The sequence below is a fragment of the Colius striatus genome, chromosome 5 (assembly GCF_028858725.1).
Source record: "Colius striatus isolate bColStr4 chromosome 5, bColStr4.1.hap1, whole genome shotgun sequence".
NCBI lineage: Eukaryota > Metazoa > Chordata > Aves > Coliiformes > Coliidae > Colius > Colius striatus.
The window spans coordinates 19,559,574-19,584,988 of NC_084763.1; the positions used below are offsets into that span (position 1 = coordinate 19,559,574).

The 25,415-nt window shown below is 36.7% G+C and overlaps 1 protein-coding gene across 1 annotated transcript in view; it reads left to right on the top strand.

Moving 5' to 3' along the window:
• The window catches only part of ZNF385D (zinc finger protein 385D), a 161,536-nt gene that overhangs the window by 13,180 nt on the left and 122,941 nt on the right, over positions 1–25,415 (top strand). Inside the window, exon 2 of the mRNA XM_061997187.1 lies at positions 17,166–17,308. Coding sequence (XP_061853171.1) covers positions 17,166–17,308 — 143 coding nt within the window. The remainder of the gene's footprint in view (positions 1–17,165; positions 17,309–25,415) is intronic.

The following is a 25,415-nucleotide window of genomic DNA, read 5'->3' on the forward strand; positions in this document are numbered from 1 at the left end:
TATCTCCTTTGTATGGTGATGTGGTTGAAGTACTCAGGGTTTTGATTCGTCCTTCAAATTGAGCACCCTTGATAAAACTTTAATTCTTTTTTACTGGAATAACAAAAGTCTTTGTTTGAAACTCATGGTTATGGAACATTTTGAAGGTTTAGTCCCATAGAGTCATGCAAATAAGAGTTACACCCTACTTCTGCATGAATAAATTAAAAAACAATTAATTTTTCTGATCTCAGGATTGAGATGACTTAGCAAATCCTTGCACTTCTATAGCAATGTGACAATTGGTTGGTTTACTTCAGTGGTTTAATATAATTTCATTTTCTTGGAAATGTATTGTGAGATTACCTCTCATGGAAAGCAAAGATAATTACAGTGTGTGAGGCTCCCTACACTCCTTAGCAATAAAGCAGGAGGATGCAGGGAAGGATCCAACTTTTTAATACATGGCTCCACTGAAGGTTTCTTGCACTTACCTTGCCCTCTTAGCTTCTCAGATACTATAAGATTCTTCTGATCAGATTTATATACCAAATTTATTAAAATTTAAAGGTGGTAGGGTTTGGAGGCGAGTGATTTGCTCATCTCTGGTACTAAAAACATGTTAAGAAATCAGTTGAAGTATTTAATGTACAATTCAATTAAATAAATGTCTGTTGTCTAAATTGAGGAGATTACTTTTCTAATGTGATACAAAGAAGTTAAATGATGATTATAACTTTACTCCACATCATAAAAGCAAAGCAATGCAGTGACTTAGAAGGATTAGAACAAATACTTCTATATATAGCATACTCAATAACATCTGGAATTAAAATAGCTAGACTTAATGTTATGAAGCTGCATGATTCTTATCCTTCTGATCTGCGTGGATTATCAGAAAAGTCTACACAGGAATTCTCCTATTGGTACTGTACTCTATTGTGTTGTGGTTACAAGGCCTAGTGTCAATGCCTTTCAAAAATCACATTTGTTTTAGTATTTCTCAAATAACTGTGTTGTGTAAAAGAACCCAACTTACTTCTTCGGGTTTGGGGTTGTTTTTTTTTCTTTCTCGCAGAGAAGTGATTCTGAAAAAAAATAAAAAATGTAAACTAAGACTCTTTTTTTGCCAAAGAGTGACAGATTTAGTGTGTTATTCCCAAGATTTTTTTTTCTTATACTTTAGTATTGTGGTAGATGAAAGATAGTCTTCAAATTGAATGAACTGAAATGTTTGAAGTGGGTTGTTTTTACACTAGACCCGTTTCTAGTTATATTTACAGTTAGTTCAAGAAATGCTGAATTCTAGACAACGAATAACTGTGAAGGCAAAGCTGTTGAATGTCTAACCTGAGTTTGTGATACATACAAAGTGAAATTTTAATAGTTATGTAGGTCAATAACCAAATAGTCTATACAGAGTGATTGCTTGAGTGAGTAGGGAGCTCCCTAAAAAGTTATTTAAATATTTTAAATCTCTCTCTTGTGTTTAATTCTTGGGACAGGGATTATAACATTTTAAAGTGTCATGGTAGAGGAGCAGAACATAGCTAGGCTGATGAGCAGAGCAGGAAAGGCTCTATTACTTGACATCTTATTATATTCCTCTTTCTTTAGAGAGTTTCAGGCTGTTCCTGACCTATGCAAAAATAGAGATGAACAGTATTTGTCTTTTCCACCGTGCCTTACCATCCATGGCCAGCAGTGAAATCTCCATATCAGTATGCAGAACATTCCTTGTCACTTTTTATAACACTATGGGGTTGTTTGTAGTATTGTTTTGTTTTCTTTTAGAAATTCTCCTATCTAAAATGATAGACAGAGATACACAAGATACTGTTCTGTAGCCTTTTGTTTACAACTATAAGCTGCCTGATCAACTCAGGAAACCTTATGACAAAGTCTATGCCAGAATCTATAAAAATTTCTTTCCTTTTTCAGTCAGGAAAAAATTCTGAATACACTGAACAATAACATGGATTTATCATGGAATGATTTTATTTTGCACAATAGTAAAACATTCTTAAGGAATATCTGGATAGGATACCGAAAAGCTAGAAAGTCATAAACAATTTTGTATAGCTTAAAGAAATATTATTGAGTTAGGTTTGTATTTTTTGGCCAATAGTTTATGCCACTTTAATGAAAACTCATATGTGTACATGTGTAAAAGTAACTCAATCGTAATCAATAGAATTACCCACCAACAAGCACAATTTCTATTAGCCAAGGGCAGGGATTCCCATTTATTAAATTCATGGAGGACAAGCCTTTATCTATTTCTGTGGATGCAGCCTGGAGCATCCAACATGTCATAGATTAGATAAATTGAGCCTGACATGCTCATGTTTCTGGAAAATAGGACAAAAATTTCTTTTGTCCTTTGTGTCTTGTCTGCAAAAGCAGTGGTGCTTTCCCCTCACCTATGGAGAATTACAGGAAATAATTTTCTTGCTTGTAAAACTTTTTTTTTTAAAGGGTATATTTTAGATAAAATTAGAGATTAAAAATTAGAGATTAAAAAATGAACCTGCCAGCATTTTCACAAGTGCCGAGAGAAGGACAGTCAACCCACTAGCTGCCACGTAGTCCTACTTCCAAAGCATCTGCCTAAATAAGCACCATCAGGTGTGAGCTTGCCAAAATTGGAGTTTCCATAGCCCTTCTTTAAAAACAGCAATTTTGTTAGAACTTCTCCACTGAAAAAGAATGTATTCACTTTTCCAGAAAGACACTAGCCCTGTTGTCAAGATATTTTTGTGGGCTGCTGGAAACCCAAGCTAAATTTCTTCATGAAGTGAATACACATTTACTCAAATCTAAACTGCTCCAAAAAGAGATTATTGTGCAAATAACCTCAGTTAGTCAACAGCCCAACTACCAGGACATTTCTCTGAGGCACTGGGAACTTACAGAGCAAGCTTTGATATGGGTCTTTGATTAAAATGTAGACCTTAATTTCTTTCAATTTTTGAAACATTTATAAGATTTATATGCTTCCATAGTAAGTAGACACAAGAGTGTAGTTTCCAAATAAATCTCAGAGAACACAAATTTTGATGGAACTTTGCAAGACCAAAAGATGTTAAATTTAACATTTTTTTCTCTTCCTCTCTCATTCACAAACAAAGGTATCTTGAAGCAAAGCATCAGGCAAAATGCTGTAGAAGAATGCTTATGATTAATGATCTGTAGCCTTGTGATTGTAGGGGCATGTGCAACACCAAAGCCTGCTTCAAGAGAGATGGAGTTCTCATTTCTTACTGGAGTAAAGCATGGTTTCAGACTGGTCGTCTATGACAGAAAACAGAGAACTCTATAAAAGTGAATTAAAGATAGCATGATTTTTTGTTTTCTCTGCTCTAGAAGGGTTGTGACTGATATTCATTAGTGAGAATGAAGGTAACTTGCTTGTGTAGAGGAACATTTAGATGTTCCACCTTACTCAAACTCTCTTATTTCATGCCCAGATTTTTATGCTCTGAGCTCTGATGCTTGTATCTGACACTATAGACATTGGAGGGAGCTCATTGTGCCATAAAACATTTGCAGGACCTTCTTGCATTGGCATATTCAACAGTCTTCTCTGCTCTGATTTCTAGGAAGCTGGATTCAGCTATGACTCCATACTACCAACATATATGGGCCAATGCACTTAGAAAACACTATACATGTTCATGCGATCTTTGTCATAGATAGCAAAGTCAACGTTTGTTGTGTTATATTTCATCATAGTGTGCAATTTTTGTTTATACTTTTTGAATATAGAGATTTACTGGTTTATGGAGTAACTATTTTCTTAAATATTGCCATGTCTGTGGAAGCATAATCCCATTTTTTGAAAAGAAATAAAAACATTTATTCATTGGGATATATTGTGAATTAAAACCTAACAACTGTTTTCCAGTGTTTTCCAGCATATCACATGACACATACTTATCTCTGTTTAAAAATAAAAAAAAAAAAAAAAATTTAAAAAAAAGTCATTAGAGTTGCACAAGAGCTGTCTGTGATTGCAATAAATAGTTTTTTGGCAATGATTTTAGTATTTTCTAGATACAATACAGTTACACAACTGTTACTTTTTAAGTATGTTATAAAATGTCCTATTTAAACTTTATTAAAACTAAATCTGTGACTGGATATAGAATTTCCATAAAACATCTGTTTAATTGACTCTGGCCGTGGTTCAAATTCCTTCCATTGATTTCCAACAACCCATTATTTTATTTCCATTCTTTTTCAGCCTTCTACCCTCTTCTTTCCTCTTCACTTTTTCCCCCTCTCAAATTTGATACAAGCTCCTTATCCTTAACATAATCTTGACAGTTTTATGCTTTAATAGCACCTGCTCTCCTTTCATAGTTGACCTCATGTTGAACTCAAAACTCTGTACTGCAGTCCAGAAATGCAAGTCATTTGCATCCTTAGTCTTTGTCAGACAAATGAAGAATGGCCAACGTGTTGATTGGTACAGAAAGTCAGTGATGATCTGCAGATTTCTAGTGAATTCAATGACTCAATTCTTCGTGCTGCAAGACTACTATTTTGTTAGTGTCCATGCTTTTGCTTATGTGCATGCCCAACTTGCTATATTGCAGTTGCTTCAATTTTGGGCAACGTCTGATTTCACATCTCCATAAACCAGTGTGGTGTAAGCAGACCACAGCTGCTTAATGTTGAAGAGAATGACTCTAATCTAGTCTTCAACTATTTACATGATACTTAACAAGAGATAGGAAGATTTTTCTCTCCCCAGAGTGCAATCTTTTCTTTTTTTTTTTTTTCTTTTTTAGTTGCCTGCTGATGAAAATCCAGATATTAGTTATTGCTGGACACAGTGCATGCATGAGGTAGTAAAGAATCCTGTTCTAGTAAGGCTCATACTTAGTAGTTAATTAAACGTTTTATGCACCTCTTCCCCTATCTTTGTGGGGACAGCAGACTGACAAGAACTGTCTTCAATTTTTTTCCTTCTCAACACAAAGCATGGGTTGCCTGCTAAAATAACTTCAATTTTTCATCAGATTCTTTTTCTGGAAAATCTTGGTCACAGATAGAGCCTCAGGCTCTCCAGGTTTTTTTCTGCAAACAGCTCTATCTCCTGAGATCTGAACTGGTTTTGTTTCATTAAAATGTAGTAGAAGTTTCATGAAAAGTAGTGGGTTAGGGTTTACAGACAATCAGGCCGCGTAATCTGATAGTTTTTTCCTGGTTTTACATTCAGACAAAGAATAGTGTGAAAGATATTAATTTTTGCTGATTTGATTTACTTTTCTTTAAGAACATCACATATTTCATTCAGAATGGGAAAGCAAGTGTTTTATTGGTGGGAAAAGTTTCTGAGTCTAAGAGTTTGAAATAACTTTAATTTAGGAACATATACAAGAAAAATGATGATATGATGCATAATTCTTACATCTTAACAAGTGTCTTTCAAGCTGCCATGAACTGAATAATACTTTATGTCCAGAGGCCTGTCGTTAAAAATTCAGTTCTGTCTGATGTGTCTGTTGCTGCTCTCATTATCCATTTGTAAGTCTTATGCTTTGGTTCTGCTCTACTTTTTCTCCCCATCACTTTTCAGTAAGAAATGATACCATTTACTCTTTTGCCTACCTGCAAAAGACCATAAACCTAATAGCTGTAAACAAATGTGTGAACTGGTTTTTGGGAATCAGAATTTCTCAGGTATTATGTGAGCATTTATGTCATTATGCATGGGAAATAAAAATTTAGAATATTGTTTATTTCAATACGTATGCATTTTTGTTATGAACATAAACATAGGCTGACCTATGTGTGCAAAAGCCATGAGGTTAATTCAGGGAGGAATTGTGCCCTAGTCTGTGCAACAATGGCATAGATTCACAGAGGTATTTTCATGTCTATTTTTGTATGCTACTGATAAGACCAAGAGCCAAGTGAATGTACATAACCATAGACATTCCATTGCTATTTCTCTAAGCACCTCTCTCCATCCTTTCCTTCCTCTCTCTGTGGAGCTAGCTTTGACAAGGGTCAACTTCACTCTTTTGAGTTGGATTCTGCCATTGTTCTACATTGTAAAACGGCAGAGGTTTGAAGAAGAGCAAGGTGATGCTCTGGAAACATGCAAAGACTGTTGTCATTAAGTTCCACTTCCTCTTGTACTATGCAGTTAAAAATGTTTATGAACTATTTCCACTGAATTATTAATATAACATGATGAAGTAGACCTTTCCCATTGCTAAATGGAAAAAGCATTGCTGCACAGTACTAACCGCATAGAGTTTACTAGTGGAGTGTGTCCATTTCATGGTATTAGTTATATAGTTGTATGCTTGTTTTGTTTAAAGTAAAAACATCAAAAGTTAATTGTTATTTCTTTCCCAAACATGCTTTTGAAAAATGGCACTTTTAAAATTGCTAATATATTCATCATAAAAATGAGAAATTATTTGAAAATCTGTTTGCAATACAATGTTCTTCTGATTAATAACCCTTGGAAGTCTGTGCTCATTATACCATAAACATGACCTTTATGAAAACATAAGAAAAACATAACTGCAGAATATGCCAGGTCAAAGATTTTCTTTAAATGTCAAAAAATGTGAAGCGTTAAAATTAATGGAATTTTTTATAATACTTGGCTGATGCTTACATTGTTTCCTTATTTTATTTATTGAAGAGGTGAGATGTGGGGATTGAGTATGTGGATAGGATTTATTAGAAGACTGTGACCCCAGGGGAGAATACTCTGGGATAAGTTTTAATGCCTTTCAACATCTTCCTCTCTGTTGTTGGATACTTAGATCCGTTTAGTTTGCAACAACACTTTTGCTGGTCCTGTAGCTGGTTAGATCTGGTAAGGTATAGTAACTTTCCAGTAGAGGCTACTAAACACATACTCAGACCTGCATGTTAGGAGACATCCACGATGCACTAGTCAATAATGGTGTGCTGTCAGAAAATTTCTTTATCTGCTGAAAGCTGTTGAGAAACACTGTACTTGCGGTTTTAGGGGAAACACACATTTGTAACATTATGCCCTTTCTCTAACTTCGCTGTATAGCTGTGCTCCTCTGAAAACACTCACATATCTCAAGATCTAACCCCTAGCTTGAGTCTGAACATAAATCTTTCTGCTCCAGGCTGGAAGTCATACTGTGAGTAGCTGTTTTATGTAGGAATAGCTAGCTAACATAAAGACCTTATGGTAAAGAGAAGGGAAAGCTGTTTTTCCTTTGATATCCAGAGAAACTTCTCTGGCCTGGCATTGCTTGGTGGTAGGAATGTCTATATTTATTCCTATTTCACTCTAGGCAAGGCAGGCTTTTCACTTCCTTGGATTAAGTTTTTAGAAAAGAAATTAGAAAGTTGTATAAAATATTGGCAGTAGCGGAAGGAACCAGGGAATAGAGCTGGGAATACATAGTTTGCTAAAGGTAAAGAGAATTATTAGGGCAGATGTGGACTCATCACTTCACTCATCTTCCCTCTAGGGCTTGCAGCTGGAAAGGAAGAACAGATTTTGCATTGTCTTTGGTATTGTGAGATACTCAAGTCTGACTGAAAGTGCATTCTGTTCACTACTAGATAAAACCAAGGCACCTAGGGCTCAATTCCTTGACCTGTCACAGACTCCTGTGTGAGCTGGGAGCAGGTTACTTATACTGTCTGTCCTAGGTTCCTATGAAAAATGGGGATAATCTCTTGCCATGTAGAAATGTCCTGAGAATTAATAACAGAATTGCCCAGAGACAAATAAGTCTGCTGAGCATTTAACATTTGATTTTGTTTTGTAAGACTAAAAGGAAATGAAAAGCTCCTCCATCCCCAAGAGTGAGGAGACCTAAGGTTCATGGGCATTTTGCTTGTTTGTCTTCTCCAAAGCTATGATGCAGTCTTCATCTTTTTGATTCTCCAATAGCTGGCATAGCTGGTACTTGGTATGAACATCTGGTAATAAGCAAGGTAGAGAAATTGGACAATTTTTTGTTGTTTCCTTTTACTAGAAACACTCAGAACTTTTCAGAAAGGGGAAAATCCAATTTTCAGTGGTCCAACAGCTTCCAATAGGAAAAAGAAAAATAATCCAAATTTGTCTGACCAATTGGAATAAAACCTCAAAGGATTCTGAAGAACTCAATTAGGTAGGTCATGTTGCTAAAATAAAAAGCTTAGTTGCTGCCCTTGTGCGATTTATAATCTACAGAAGATGTTGCCTGTACTGAGTTAGTGGAATTTATTGCTAGACAGTGTTAAGTACTGAAGTTCAGATTGTGATTTTCCAATAGATTTTATTTATTAAAACAAAAAATATTTTAATTGGTAAAGTGTGTCCTATGGGCCATAGCATATTCTAGATATGGGAGGAAAGGAGTGATATTTTGTGGGGTTAATGAAGGCTCTGACTTTATCATCATTTTGGCCCTGGGTGTGTAATACCTGCACAATGCTGTGCATTTTGATCCTAGTCTGACTGGACTTTATTATCTGTAACCTAGGTCCACATATCTGTTAGTGCAGATGGATAATGGCAAAGAAACAAAAAGGAAGTAACAAAAAGAGAGCAGGAACCTGACTTTCTTTATGATTACTAAGGACAATTACAAAACACGAGAATGGGTATCAGAGTATTCATGCAAATTTGTCTCTGCATTTTCCTAGTCCAGCATCGTAACGGTAGTTTCACAGGTTTCTACACAACTAAAAGAGAGATCTACTCCTTTAGGTATATCAAGGGGACATTTTTCAATCAGAATTATTGTTACAGGATATATGATTTTATATTTTTTGAAATGCTGGTAAGTGTGAAAGAAAAGACTTTTAAAACCTCCAGGGTGATGCATAGCCACAGGCTTCTAAAACTAATAATAATAATTAAAAGAATTATTTTTCTAAACGAACTCACATTGCAGGAATCATAGAACAAATATTGCCTCTAGACAAAATAATACTTTGAATAGCAGCAAGTTACCAGAGCTGACTCAAACTTTCCAGGTGAATAGTGTATGTTCTGAAAAATACTTTCTATAAATACACAGTGGGTACTGATTTGTGCCAAGTTGGAAGAGTTTTACTTTTTTTTTTTTTTTTTTAAAAAAAAGGAAGGAAAAGGGGGATATTAAAAATATTTGAAGATGTTTTTGTAATGAGTAGTTTTGGATTGTTTGGTTTTGAATGGCTGAAATGTGCCAATATTTAAATAATAAAAACAGTTAAGTATCCAACTACAAACTGTAGAATTTCATTCCGAGTGAAAGAAATGTTTCAGCTGACATAATGATTTTTTTTCACCTAATTAACTATATTTTTTGCTTTGGCCAGTGAACTGAAAAATCAATTACTTGCAGATCTCCACATCCCAGACAGTGTTGTATTCCTCCTCTTCAAAGTCACTAGCCACTGTTAACATTACTAACAGCAAAACCTATGAAAGGAAAGCTTAGTGTACTTGATCCTCAAGTTGTCTCAGGAGAGTCAGTGGGATCAAGGCTGATGTGGTTCAAATTCCATTTTGAGGGTGCTTCTTTTCTGATGAATGTCAAATATGTAATGCAAGTAGGACTTTTATTTCTTGTCTGCAAGTAAGAGGAATTATATCATACAAAGCTGTCTTCAAATGTAGATATTGTAATTTTAAAAATATCTTTGCAATATAATGAAAGCACTCTCCAAAAAATGGCCTCTTTTTCGTTTCTTAAAACAAAACAAAACAAAACAACACACACATAAATCAGCAACAACAACAGAAAAAAAAAAAAAACCCTTAGAAGGAACTGAGTTGTAACACTATAAATGGTTAGGGAATAGATTTTCCAAGCAATAAATTCTCAACAGGCATCACATTATTTGTTCACACATAAACTCCTTTCAGTACATACAGAATAATATGTAGTCTATTAAAATTAAATATTAAATAATTAAAAATTTATCCATTTATGCACATAAAAGGTGAAAGTTGCATAAGTTGCATATTAGCCAACTTTTTGTATACTGAGTTAATATTTTGGTTACTGGAGTAGATGAAGCCTATTATGCTATGTCAGATTATATCACTGATATTACTTATTATGGAATTGAATTTGCCTTTAAAGTGACAATTCAGCAGTTTTTAAGAAAAGTATCTCTTGCAAAGATGAAGACAATTGTGATCACAGAAGTGATTAAAAGGAGCACCCTAGTAAGTATAAGTCAGACAATCTACATTACATTAATTCCTAAAAGGCAGATCTACAAATCATGTTGTACTATCTCTGTTATATACCAGAGTATATATTCTTTTGTCTTTGGATGTCTTTGAATTTCCCATTTTATCAGGTTCTCTGAAGGCTTAAATGTGATATTTAATATTTTATATCACGAAAGTTCTTTATTCATCATATCTAATCTAATTGTTTGTCTTTATTGTCTTTTTGAAGAAAACTGTTTGAAATATACTTTTTCTTTAGCCCATTTCAAACTGAATTAATAATGAATTACGAGTTTTGAGTTATCCAAATGTAGTTTTCTTAGCATTTATGAGATAGAATATCAGGTCCCCATATACTCTTTCACTTTTATACTTTAAAATAGCCTCAGTTAACTTTGTTGAAAATTTTCTAGGACAAATAAAAAACTCTTTTGACTCAAGGTCTCCATGATATATTGTGTTGCTTACTGGGTGTGAACTGTCAGATATTAGGTTCCTATATAAAAATATTGATGATACTTTTTGTAGCTACCCTTTTAAGTTACCTAGAAGGTAACTTTTAACTTGGAAACCTGTGATGCCTTTACAGCTACTCCACTGAAAGATTCTCTGAACTTCTGACAAGGCAGAATATGTTTATTGTTTTGACCTCAAATAAGCTGTCATGGAAATACTGGAAGAAGTGTGAGATGGAATGAAAAACCTGGACATATCTGTATCTTGGAGAAACCAAATTATGATGCTGAAAACAAACTCAGACTCCAGGATGGAAGGGAAATAGAACATTAGTTTAGGGTGTCTCTGATATATTGAAAACGGCTGTACACATGGCCAGAAGGAAAGAATTGCAAAGTAATGAAGGAACAAATATGGAATTCTGCAGAGATGTACTTTGTCACTTGGTGTTTATGGTGGTAATAGTGATGGAAGAATTGCAAAAGCTTTAGATTAATGGGGTATTAGTTTGGAGTTCCTGCCCAGTTTACATACCTCTAAGTTCCAAACACATTGCAAATATTATCTATGTTATTTGTGTCTGCAAAATTTAGGCTGGATGTTTCCTTAAGAGAAGCTATTTGATAATAGATCCGGTGATTCTTTTTCTGGAAACTAAACTTGCAGTTGAGTTGAAAGGATTGGCAATGAGAGTGTGTATGAGGAAAGGCTATGACGGACTGCAAGGGGGTTCAATTAGATGATCTCTGAAGGTTCCTTTCAACCCCAATATTCTATGATTCCATGATTCTATGAGATCTTTCTCTGTACCAATTTGTAAAATACAGACATGTGTGGATGCCAAATCATTGAGGTGTTTGTTAGGGAACCTGAGGGACAGGGATCTTGACCTTCTCCAGAAACATTAAGGAAACTTTTTTTTTACTATCCTGTATGTAAAAACACCCTGCTCTATCATGTCTGTTTAATTCTTTTTTGTTTCCTTTGTGCATATTCAGTCTCTATATTTATCTGAATTCAGATTTTAGGGCCAGTACAACTGTTTATACTCTTTACCTACAACTGATCTGAGGAATATTGCAGGTGAACTGGGTACAGAAATTTGGATTGGAGACTTTTATCAGAAAATGCTATTTCATTGAAAGCAAAAATTTTCCTCAGAAGGCATATATATTTTAAAGAGTTATGACAAAAATGTCTTTAATATAATGTCAAAACTTTAGCATTTTTAAAGAAGTCCGATTTCTTATTTTTGGAATGAATTCTCATTTGAAAATTCATTTTCTATTCTGTAGTAAAACATGTCTAAAGTCAAAACTAGGGGAAGGAGGGACAGGAAGTGGTATTTATTATTATTTCAATCTTGGTTGAAATGCTGAGCTAATTAAACTTCTAAGTTGTATTATTCCTGTGCTTCCTATAAATGAATTTGAGGTAACAAAGACATGCATTTTGCATATGTCTTGAACATTCATCTCCCATTTAGAACATGAATGGCCCAGAAAGACTCTTCCTGTTTAGAGAGACATTAGACTATAACAAAGTTATAATACCAAAGTTAAAAAATACATTAGTATCCTCAAATTTTAAGAAATTGTAGCAACTAGTCACAAAATGTAACTGCAGACTTATACTGCCCTACATACATCTTGAGAGGACTATTATGTGTCTTAAGACACACCATGCGTGCACCAAATTTTTGTCAAGGATGTTCATGTGAACTTCAGGTAATAATACAAAGCATCAAACAGAGACTGTGGACAAAGCCTGTCAGTGCTGTAGGTTGTTATTCTAGTTTTATTGATCAAAGCGGAACTGCAAACCTTGCTATCAGGAAGTCTACAAAAAGACTGACACCGAGTCTTCAATATGCAGCAGCATTGCATTTGCACAGGGAGAGCTATGGAGGTCTTTTTGTAAAAGACCAAACAGTCATAAGCAATCTTTATGGTTCCTCACCGTTATCCGGTGTTTAGTAACACTGGGTAATTAAAAAAGACCCATGTCTTGCTATAGTAATTTTCTCAATGCACTTCTGTCACATGTAGCACCACTTATTTACAAAGTAAATTGTACTTTATGAGTTTTAGTGCACCTCCCTTTCTTTACATTCATTTAGGTATTCTTAGTTCTTCAGTTTTCCCACTGTCATAATTTCTGCCCTTGATGTTGACTTCTTTACAATACAAATATGTATTTACTCTTCAAGAACTCCTCCCAGTGGTCTTCTACTTTCTCCATCTCTCTGCTAATAGATTAGATGGGAAATAGTTAACATTGACATTCCCAAATGTTGTCCAACAGTTTTTCGGTAAAGCTGAGTCACAAAAATGATTTCCACTGCTACAGGATTCCTGTTGTTGATTCTAGACTACAACTCTGCACGTGTTAAATGGAAAGAGAAGCTAATTTTTGCAGCTATAAACATCAGAGAATTTCTTTCAAGCAAAAGCTCAAATTTCATGATACCTATCACATGCTCCATCGTTAAGGCATATGTCTGACACTGTTGCAAAAACAGAGAGCAGCTGTGCTCTTGAACATACTAATTTTCTGTGCCACTATAGCCAGGACTGTAGCAGATTTTAAACTCTCTTCCAGAGGCCATGAGTCCCAGCCAAAGTCCTGTAGAGCTGGCTGAATTTTTCCCTTTAAAGCATGTTCTCAGCCCCAGATGACTTTGTGCAGCACTGCCTGGCAGCAGCAGATGGGTGAGTGCCTAGTCATGCCACAGGGAAGGATCACAGAATACAATAAATATTTCATCCTTGTGACATGGTATCCTAGAAGAGTATGGAGTTGCAATTCTGTTGCTGCAAGGCTCTCCTCCATAGCACTAATACACTTGACATGCTCAGTTCTTAAGCATAGGTGGTATTTCTCAGTCCATTTGTGAGTTGTAGGCTGTTTGACAGCTTCCAATTCTTTATTGTTGCCAGAATAATGTTCACCTTGGCATTTTTATGGGGTTCTACAAGATCTCAGGTGCAACCTGGAGACTTCTTAGTAAGGTTTTTGCTAGTAGTAGTGACTTAGTCCCTTCCTAGTCTTTAAAAGCTTTTGCTTGAGAAAAATTAAGTATTTCTAGCACCTAAAAAAGTCTTTATGGGTATTTCCTGTTCACAGAGAATAAGATTGACTTGTTCAACACCATCTTGTCATCATTATGACCTGCTGAATTTATTTTACACAAATTATTTTACACTAATTATTTTATTTATTTTATTTTTGTAGTAATTCCATAGGAATGCAGCAATTGCCAAACCAATAGTGATAATAGAATCATAGAATGGTAGGGTTGGAAGGGACCTTTAGAGATCATCTAGTCCAACCCCCTGCAGAAGCAGGTCCACCTAGGTCAGGTCGCATAGGAACAAATCCAGGCAGGTTTTGAAGACCTCCAGAGAAGGAGACTCCACACCCTCCACACTCCTCCTGATACTCACTCTTTAGATATTTGTAAATGTTAATAAGATCTCCCCTCAGTCTCCTCTTTTCTAGACTAAACAACCCCAGTTCTTGCAGCCTTTCTTTGTATTAAAGACATTCCAGTCCCCTGATCATCTTGGTGGCCCTGCGCTGGACTCTCTCCAGAAGTTCTCTGTTCGTCTTGAGCTGAGGAGCCCAGAACTGGACACAGGACTCCAGATGAGGCCTCACCAGGGCAGAGAAGAGAGAGAGAAGAACCTCCCTTGACCTTCTGGCCATACTCTTCTTGATGCATCCCAGGATGCCATTGGCCTTCTTGGTCATGAGGGCACATTGCTCGTTCATGGTTAGTTTATTATCAACTGGCACACCCAGGTCTCTCTCTGCAGAGCTGCTCTCCAGCAGGTCAGTCTCCAGCCTGTACTGGTGCATGGGGTTGTTCCTTCTGAGATGCAGGACTCTGCACTTGTCCTTGTTGAAGCTCATGAATTTCCTCTCTGCCCAACTCTCAAGTCGGTCGAGATCCCACTGAATGGCAGCACAGCCTTCTGGGGAATCAGCCAGTCCTCCCAGTTTGGTGTCATCAGCCAACTTGCTGAGGGTACACTCTGTCCCCTCATCCAGGTTGTTGATGAAGATGTTGAACAAGACTGGCCCCAGAACCAACCCCTGTGGAACTCCACTGGCCACAGGTCTCCAACTCGACTCTGCCATTGATCACCACCCTCTGGGTTCTGTCATTCAGCCAGCTCTCGATACACCTCACTGTCCACTCATCCAAGCCACACTACCTGAGCTTTCTGATGAGGATGTTATGGGAGACAGTGTCAAAAGCCTTGCAGAAGTCAAGGTAGATGACATCTGCTGTTCTCCCCTCATCTAGCCAGCCGGTTATGCACTCATAGAAGGCTATCAGGTTGGTCAAACAGGATTTCTCCTTGCTGAAGTCATGTTGACTCCCCTTGATAACCATCTTATCCTTCATATGTTCAGTGATAACATTCAGGATGAGTTGTTCCATCACATTTCCAGGGATGGAGGTGAGGCTGACTTGCCTGTAGTTTCCTGGGTCATCCTTCCTGCCCTTTTTGAAGGCTGGCATGACATTGGCCTTTCTGCAGTCCTCAGGTACCTCACCTGTCCTCCATGATTGTTCAAAAATGATGGACAGAGGCTTAGCAGCCATATCAGCCAGCTACTCAGCACTCTAGGATGCATCCCATCAGGTCCTATTGACTTATGAGTGTTAAGCTTGGCCAACAAGTCTTTAACCTCTTCCTCTTCCACCCAGGGCAAGTCCTCTGCTGTCCTGGCCATCCTGTTATCCTTGCCAGACTGGGCTTCCTGAGGGTCGGCCTTGGCGATAAAGACTCAAGCAAAGAAGGCATTCAGTACTTCGGCCTTCTCTGCATCCTCAGACACCAAGGCACCCTCAGTGTTTAGCTGCAGTCCCACTTTCCCCCTTGCCATCCTTCTGCTGCTGATGTACTTGAAAAATGCCTTATTACTGTCCTTACATTAAGCACTTAATGATTCTTTTCTGGTGGGCTGTGGAAAGCAGAACTGCTTGCCCTCTGCTTTTCTGTTGCTCATATACTTAGCTGCTGCATTTGAAAAATGCTTTAATACATTTTTACATTGAGATAAATGTAGAAATTACTAAAAAAATGGGAGTTATCCTAGGGCAAAAAGCAGTGTGAGATTGGATTGAACCCTAATCCAATACCTTAGGTTTACTAGTGGGTAATGTTTTCTTTTTAATGATTCTTAGTGAAATGCTTCACAGAGGAGCTGAAAGTTGGCAAAAAGCACTGTCTTTGAAAATTTGGCTCCAGCTGATTTTATACCTAGAAGCAGAACTGTGGATGATCTGCTACAACTAGTTAATTAAATCTTGTGCTGTTAGCCCTCAATTAGATGTATTACACTGCAAACCTTATTAGCAGATTTGCTGGCCAAAAATTGAGAGATTCTGTATATCATTCTGAACACTTTCTATTTGGGCTCTTAAAGAATGTATGCAGCTGTTCTAATGAAGTGACTGTGTGTATGAGAGGAGAAAAGGAAACAGATTTCAGATCTCTCCCACTGTTGATCTATCTGCCTGTGTCTGTTCAATGAGCGGGGTGAAATTCCCCCTTTCTTTTTTTTTCAATGTTTCTTGGACTCTTACCATTAAGTTTTTACAATCTGCTGCCTGCCTCTCAGATTAGAAGAACATTGGCATATTTTAACAGTTTCCTAGGATCCAAATGGTCCTTAATTAACAGGGAACTGATGTTTTGGAGTGCAACCAAAACATGGGAGACACTGGAAGCAGAGAATGGACTTGTATTCTTCCAGCTTTTAGCTGGCCATGTCAAGGGGCAAATGAATCAGTCAAATAGGGTCCACTGCAAATGGGTAGTGACTTATTGATATGCAAGGGAATTTCTTAATTTGCATTATGTTCCCACATAGCTGGTGGTTGGTAGGAGCTTTCTGCTGCAAAGTCTGATTCAGCTCCACTCCGTGCAAGTGCAGAAAGTGTTTTGTCAGTACCTTCCTGTAAACAGCATTTTAGTGGCTGCTGAAACTGTTCTTAATTTAGATTTCTATTGATCAGCTATTGAGACAGTAAGGTATGTTGTGTTTGTGAGATTTACCTTTGTTCTGAAACTGTAAGCTCCATGAGTGAGCATTTAATTAGAAAGCTAAAACTCTTCAAATTACATGGCTTTTGCTGAGCCAAATATGAAGAGATTTGCCTTTGGAAGGTTGAGCAACAGGACTGGCATGAAACACTAAAGTTATAGAAGAATAAGGCTATCTCAAGTTCTAAAGGGAAATCAGATATATGTTGAGCTATTGTTCCAAATAATCCAGAGAGAGAAATGGTTTATTAGCTAATTTTAAATAATGATAGATGGATACCTGAAGGAATTACTGGCAAATAATTATTACTAATAGTCACTGAGTCATCTGTGCTCTTTTTCAGTAATACATTAATTTGTGAGCAAATAAGAATATATTTATTGAATCTAATATTAGCTTTTTATTGTGGCTTTTTTGTGATGGCTTTTCTCTTTTTGTCACCCTTAATCATAGTATGTGCTGAGTGTCTTCTGCATCTTTCTACACTTAGGTGGTACATGCCAGAGCCCTGCTCTTCCAGCCCTAGTGCGTCCTCCTGCTCCACCTTTGCAGCCATCGCTGGATATTAAACCTTTTCTTCCGTTTCCTCTGGACACTGCCGCAGCAGTCAATCTCTTCCCCAATTTCAATGCAGTAAGTACACTCCTAAGAGTTACTGTCCACTTCAGTGAGCCACAGTTTCCATGGAAGACTCAAGAGGGCACAAAGTAGAATTTTATGTACTCGATTGAATGTGGAATAGCCTCTCTCTTACTGAGGGCCAAATGGCTCTTTCAGACACACTGGCAGACTGGTAGACCATAAATTAGAGCCTAGCTGAGTGTTGGTCAGAAGCAATGTAGAAGGAAAAAATTATATAATCCCAACTGACAAGCAATAAAATTGCAGGCCATGTTCAGTCCTAGGGCTTGTGAGATTCCCACTTTTATTTAAGATGTGCAGAGTTCCTCTCACAAATTGCTGCAACTCTCAGAGTGATGGTGTTCTATATTCCATCTCCAACAGGCTTCCTGAGAAATACTTAAAATTTGCAAATTGTTGGGGCTTCCAAAGATAAAACTATTGGGGCTATTGAAGTGAGAATAAGGACAACATTAGCTTGTATGTAAACTATGAACTGGCAAACACTCCAGTGTAATTTTTTTTTCAGGTTAAGATATGCTGTTTCTCACACTATGGGTTAAAACAAAGTTAAATTTTTCGTTAATAATGTCTTTACTTGGTTGTAGTATCTGTGATTATAGAAATCTTATTCCTTATTAAGTCTTCATTATTTTACTTACATATCTCATGAATGTTTCAATTTTCCTGTTTCTGGCCATTTAATGCTCTAAAAAAAAAAAATCTAAGTATGCTGTATATTAACTTGGACTATATTGAATTTTGCCCCTTTTTAATTTGAATGTACTCTGGGAAGTTCTTTATTTACATACACTAAATGTTCTCTCACCCTCACAGTGAAACAGTTTTTTTTAATATTTAAATGGAATTTTTTGTATTCCAGCTTCATCCCATTACCCTTTGTCCTGTTGCTAGCTACTACAGAAAAAAGGGATGTCTCAACCTCCTGACACCCACCATTTAGATATTTTTAAATATTAATATCCCCTCTCAATCTTCTCTTTTCCATTCTTAAGTTCAAGTCATTCACAACATTAATAGAGATCATAGAAATTATAAGTGTTAAATGCTTAAAAACAGTGTAAAAGAATTCTTACTACAAAAAAACCACAATTTATTGCAAATAAAGTTTTTAATATTTTAAAATGTATATAGACATGGAGGAAAGTTTTAAAAAGTGCTGCTTTAACTAAGTTACTGATAAATCATCATAAAATAGATAAACTATTAGACTTGCTTAATGCTTTAGGCTTTTTTTTTTAAACAGTTTTTCTTTGTAATTAATATTTGCATTTAGTGCCATAGGCCAGCAAAATTTTTAGAAACTATCTATTAGAATTTCTGTGTCTTTTCAGAATTTTCTATAGTTCGGTCTTCAGATTGTTTTACTAATTGTTTTACTCTACATAATTTGAATTTTAATTTTTTAAAATAAATTTTAATCTTATGTTAGTCCATACACTTACAATTTCTTTTTTTTTTTTTATTATTTTATACTATAATTAATTTGTGGGGCAGAAGGGAAATTTAGGGGGAAATGCATTTGTATTAATTTGTAAATAAGACAGTAAAAATAGACTCCTATCAAAACCATAGTTATTCTGGAACATCATCTTAGCCATATATCATTCAATGTAAACACCATAGTTGGACTTTACAGACTCATCTCTTCAATTTTACAGCCTGTTTCAAAAGTGAGACTAGCAGCCTTTCCTTGCAAGTTATTGCTTTCTGTGATTTGTGGCCATCTGCCAAGTCCACCTTTGCTGAATATGTCAGTCCTGAGTGTGAAGATGCTATCATCAGAGCTGCTGTCACCTGCCTTGCTGCTCATAGCCTTGCCTTGCAACATGACCTTTGCCTTCTTATCATGTATGCTGACATGCAGCACCATCCTCAGTGTTCTTATTTTCATTCTGAACAGTACATTATTGAGTAATGCTATGTTTAGCTTAGATGCCAGAAATGGTTAATGGCATCCTACAAACACGTAGGCTAGCTGAGAAGTTCCTCATATTTCCAGAAATACTTTCCAAGCTGATGAATCTTTTGAGAACATGTCAGCTGCTGCCTAATATTAACAGCCTAAGGAGATGGTGACCCACAAGTCATATTAGACTTTAAACAGAACATCTGACAAGGGCTTTAAGGATGTGAATGTGAGACCGAAAACCAAATTTTTTTTTTTGTAAATATACATGCTCATGAGTGATTGTAGCTGTTGATAATACTTCATATTCATTGACACAGTGTCAGTGGAGAAGCATTTACGTTCTGTGGCTAAATCAAGGTCAAACAGGTGGCCAGTAAGAGAAACAGAACTCCAAACACCTGAACTGGACATTCTCTCTCTTGCTGTCAATAAATTAGCTTTACCCTTGATTAAGACATCAGGGTCATAGATCATGTCTTAGGAAATGGATTTCTAAAGACCTCTTGACCCTTGCATAATTCCATAGAAAATAATGAGCTTGGCTGCATGTCCAGGCTACTTCCCAGGAGATTAGAAGGGAAGTCTAGAGTTTTGGCTGCTTACAGGCCAGTTTTGTACAACCTTCACTTGAAAAGAGTGTGATCAAGGAGACACTTGAGCAAAAATTCAGTCATGTTTCAGAGAAAAGTGGTCTCTGATTACAGCAATCCTGACTCAAGAGTTTGGTTGTGATAGGCAGAGGCATCTGAGCTAATCACCTTAAGTTTCTTCACAAAAGACAATGGAGAAAATTGAGAACTTTCTATAGTTTCAGTGGAGAAAAATACACAAAGGTAGGTTGCAGTGCAAGCACCCTCTGTTGCAGTGCAAGCACCCTCTGTGTCTGCTTTGGCATAAGGTGAAGTGGACCCTGAAAGTTCCCATTCATATCTGCCAACTATAATGAGGGACTGGCTCAGCTGTATCTACTTTTGGTTAGATGAATCTCACATTATGGGACAGGTCATAAGCTATTCACAGCCGATATATTAAATTCCACTTAAAAATCAGATGACAGAAAGGCTGACATTATATCATGTGTTTACATTGGAATGGTTCCATTTATCAAGCAGTTATGCTTCTAATTTTATCTACAGACAGTCTTAAAGGATAGAAATATTAGGAGAGTAGATGGCAAAAGCCATCTCAGGCACATACATAAGAACAAAAAAAATAAAATACTGGTCTTAAGTACTGAAAATAATGACAGTAAGGTGTATTTTACAACCTTTTTTCACTCTATTTCAGTAGATTACAAACAAAGTAACTGGGCATAAGTATATTACAAACATAAGATATGCTGGGCACCTCTGAAGAAAACATTCAGCACTCAGTTTTCTTCAAAGGCAAAAGCTTTAATGAGAGCAAAAAGATAGTAGAGGGTGTGCAAATCTGTATCAGTCATATCTCTGGACTCTGAGAAGAGGGAAAAGTAAAAAGGAAGAAACCTGCAAGGAAGATGACATGTGAACCTTTGAACCATTCAGTTTTGAAAAATCATTTTCCATCTATCAAAGAAAGTGTAAAACAAACATACCAATTAACAATCTGGTTAGCTGAACATTTGTAAGTGCTATGCTCTTAATTGTGAAGCAAATGACTACCCTCAAGTCGTATGTAAAAAGAAATTTTAACAAAACAGCTGTTAAAAATGAAAACATCCCACTTGTACAGACCCTGAAGAATCACAAGTTCATTGCAAGTTTATTTGATATAAAAAGATGAATCAAGTGTGTGGGATTTAAATGGCTTAGTTTTAAGACAGAAAGAAACTATAACTATAAACAATTCTTATGCAGCTTTTAAAAATATTATTTGAAAATTGTCAAAGGAATAGAAAAATAATTGTCCATTCTGAGGAATATTTGAGATCATTTAACAATTTAGATAATTTCCGCAGAGCGAGAAACTTTAAGTCTGCGTGCCTCTAAGAACTAGCTCTTAGAGACATGAAGCTTTAGCAGTTGTATTGAATACATGCTGGTCTGCGAGTGCACATTAAAAAGCACATGTGATTTCTGCTTAAGAGCCAATGGTTGGTTGCAAAGTAATTTCATAAAGCATCAAAGTTCACATAACTCCCTTGACTAACAGGAAACGCTTCATTTTGCTAGGCGTCAGTGTCAGCCCTAAGTGACCCTCCCACAGAAAAAAGTCTCTAAAATAGAGACTTAGAGTCATAGTCTCTAAAGTCCATTATCCTCAAAGCACAGATGCATCAGAAACCAGATCATTCTTCTTAAAAGTCAGAATTAAACATTTCAGACTCTCGAGAGAGAGAATTTAAAGTTTACAAATTCTGGACCTTTGCTATGACTAGGTAGAAAATCAGACAATGCATTGGATTCCTTGCTTGTTTATTCTTTGAAGTATTTGCTAACCATTTTTCTGAAAAGTTTCTAAAAAATACTGTATCACCTTTATGAACTGTAGTATGAGCATAATCTGTAGCAGAAGAGGTCTCCACTGTAGACAATAGAAGTAAATGGTTGTAAGGAGAAACAGGAATATTGCTTGAAAAACTTAATCCTAACTCCAAGCTAAATTGTGATCTCTCCTTGTTGCTAGTGGAAGGTTTCCCAAAGAAGCATCCTTTTGAAAGAAACATGATTACGGTTTTGACTAGAATAGTCAAATAACTTGGAACAGCAGTGTACTAAACTATACTATACATGGATAGAAAATGAACTATTTCTCTACAGACACAGGCATCTCTTTCTCATGATTCATCTGTAGTAATCCTTGTTCAGTTCCCTGTTTTTCCCTGTTTGCTTGTCCTATGCCAGTAGCCTCAGGTGCAATATTTAGGGCTTCGTGTTTGACCTTCCACTGATAGGGATTTGCCATATGGGAAAGAAGGAGGAGATAATAACAGCCATTGCCCATAGATTAGGACTCTAGCATCAGCTTGGGTTAGGGTGCCAACATGCTTCTCTCTGCTTCCTGAAAGACAGCCTGTGGAAAATACTAACAGCTTCCTAGCTTCTTTTCTCCCCACTCTACTCTTGCTGTCAGGCTCTGCTTGGCCTACAGATAACCACTGAGTTAGCTCAGAGTGTAGCTTTCGGGTGGTTTGGAAAGTGCAGTCTTCTCCTGTTGTAGCCAGACAACTGATAATGGACAATATAGAAAACCTCATTGCTGACAAGTTTTTCTGGGAAGAGCTATGCCAGGAAATGAGAAGAAATCTTGTCAAAAAGCTTCCAGAAGATACTTAAAAAATATTTTCCTTGGGCTCTTGTCCCAGATATTTTTTTTACCTAGAATAGATATAGGTGCTGCGGAAACAGTATGTCAGTTTTCTGGATGTTATTAGTAAGATATAGCTTTTGATAGTGAAGAGTGGAAGAGGACTCTGAAATATATGTTAGTTTTTCTAAACATTAACAGCCTGGAATTTACTACATAAACTTTTTTTTTTTTTTTGGTATGTCTCTATGTACTGGTTTGGGTTTATGTTTTCTGACTTAATTGAGCAGAGAAGCATAGCAAGACTATTCTTCCTCATCATATAAAATCCTTTAAAGTTCAGTAGTGATGACATGCTGCCAGAATGCTTTGTTTCCAGAAGAAGATAGTCAGAGGAAAACACAGTGGTCTCAGTTTCATGTGAATCAAAATGGAATACTGCCTACATAGGTCTCTGCAATAAAAAAATATAGTCTGTTCAGATTTTTAATGTTGTTTCTGTGAGAAGGACCTTTATCAGGTTGGAGAACTGTGTTGCACCAAATTGTTAATTTCTCAGACAGACAGAGGGGGTTATGGCTTCTGGGGATATTCCTTGCATGGCTACTCATTTACAGGTGTCTAGAAAAAGGGGAGTTGGCTTGCTCTTTTCCTTTCCATAACCCTGCAATTGAGCTACAAGGTAGCTATGCTCTTCTTTGTTATCTGTATCTCTATTGATGTTTAACTGACTATTTTTCAAAACAGAGAAGGCTGCAAAAATAATGTTTGAATTCTTTATTCTAATAACATTTTCATCATTGGCCAGGACATTTAATTAAGAAGCCTGCAGGGGAAGAAGGAGGATTAGGGAATGGGCAAACACAAGAAAACCCTGGCAATTCAGATGTTTTTATTTGGTGCTTGCAAAACAGGAATGAATCAACATCAGTATGAACTATTCAATTATTTGAATTGGCCAGATTTATTTATTGTACATTTACATTCTTAATCTGCACCCTGGGCTCTGTTTGAAATAGCAGTAAAGTTCTGATTATCTGATGTAGAAGAAATGTTCACAGCTCAAGAATTAAGCTCCTTGTCTGTTTTAAGTTTTGAGTCAGTTTAGGATGCATCCAGATCTCCAGGAATACTCCATCTGCCTGTTCTTGTGTATGATCTATGCTCTGGGTCACAGACAGGGAACAGAGCTCACATACTGACTTCACATAAATAAGTGTTCCTGTAACCCTCAGATAACCTTCCCATGGTTGCTTGTGATTGCATGGCTAATGTTTTCATTTGCACTGCAGAGTGGGGAGTAGCATCTTAGCTGCCCAGCAGTTGTCTCCAGAATGCCTGGTATTATTTCCCTTGGATTTGAAGCATTATTGAGGAGCATCCTGCTAAATCTAGCCTTAATCTCTTTGCAACCTACTCTAATTTTTTTTTTTGCCTCTGCTTGTAACTTATAGCTGCGACTCCTTCCAATTTCAACCCACATATCAACAAAAGGTTTCTTGTTATCTTTCTTTTAGCATTACCTTACATTTTAGTAGTGCTCCTAGCCTCTGTTTTGTAATTTTTTCGTTGGACTCACGTGAACCTCATGGGATTCAACACAGCCAAATGCAAGGTCCTGCACCTGGGTTGGGGTAGTCCTCACTATCAGCACATATTGAGTGATGTATGGGGTGAGAGTGACCCTCTGGAGAAGTACTTGGGGATACTGGTTAGTGAAAAATTTTATGTGAGTCATCAATGTGCATTTGCAGCACAAAATACCAATGGTATCCTGGCCTCAATAAAAAGTAGCACGGGCAGTGTGTTGAAGAAGTTGATTCCACTCTTATGAGACCCCACCTAGAGAACAGCGTCCATTTCTGGAGTCCCCAGTAAAAGAAAAACGGACTTGTTGAATGGGTCCAGAGAAGAGCCGTGATCAGAGGGGTAGAGCACTTGTCCTATGAAGAACAGGTGAAAGAGTTGGGGTTGTTCAGCTTGAAGAACAGAAGGCTCTCGTAAGACCTTATTGTGGCCATTCAATAGCTAAAGGGGGCTTATAAGAAAGATTTGTATTTTTTTTTCACTATTATTTATGGGAGCCTGCAGTGATAGGACAAGGGGCAATGTTATTAAACTGAAAGAGGGTATGTTTAGATTGGAAGAAAGATTGTTTTCAGCTATGGGCATGATAAGACACTGGAACGTGTTGTCCACAGAAGTTGTAAATGCCTCATCATTAAAGGTACTCAGAGTCAGATTGGATTCCTCATGGTTCATTTGAACAGTTTTAGGGTTATACTTCAATTAGGGAATCAGCAGTCTCCTGTGCTTACAATGAGCAATTGTAACCTCTTGCCACATAGGATACAGCAGTTCTGAGAGCTTAGAGGAGTCTTCTTGTGGATATAAAGGAGTAGATACCATTAAAAATCCATTTAAAATTTTTATTTAAATAAGATTTATATCAGGGGTATTTCAACCTTCTGTGATTCCTTTCAGTAGAAATTCAGATTTCTAGGATGTGTATTCTCCTGGGGAAGTAAGCGTTCGGATTATCTTAAAATAGCATAAGTTTGTGTCATTTCACCTTGCTGAATACTATAATACCTGTCATCTATGTAATGTTCATGTCTATATAAATTATCTGAGAATACCTATTTGTCACATCCTGTCCGGTTGTTGGAATGTAACATGTGCCTTTGGTAAATCTGCTTTGATTTATCGGGAAGAGTGATTACTGTATACAGTAACATCACTCATGTTTGGCCTTCTTCTGCTAAAACTTCTGTTGGCATTCATCTCTGTAATCTCATTCAAAGTCTTTATGGATGTCTCAGTGCTGGTGATTATTTGGTAATTTTTGCCTGCAGATTGTATTTACTTTGTGGGTATGGGTAGGATATAGTTCTTCACATAGGCTGAGCCTATAGCACATGCATTTCCACCATCTGTTTGAAATCTTACAGTTACTTC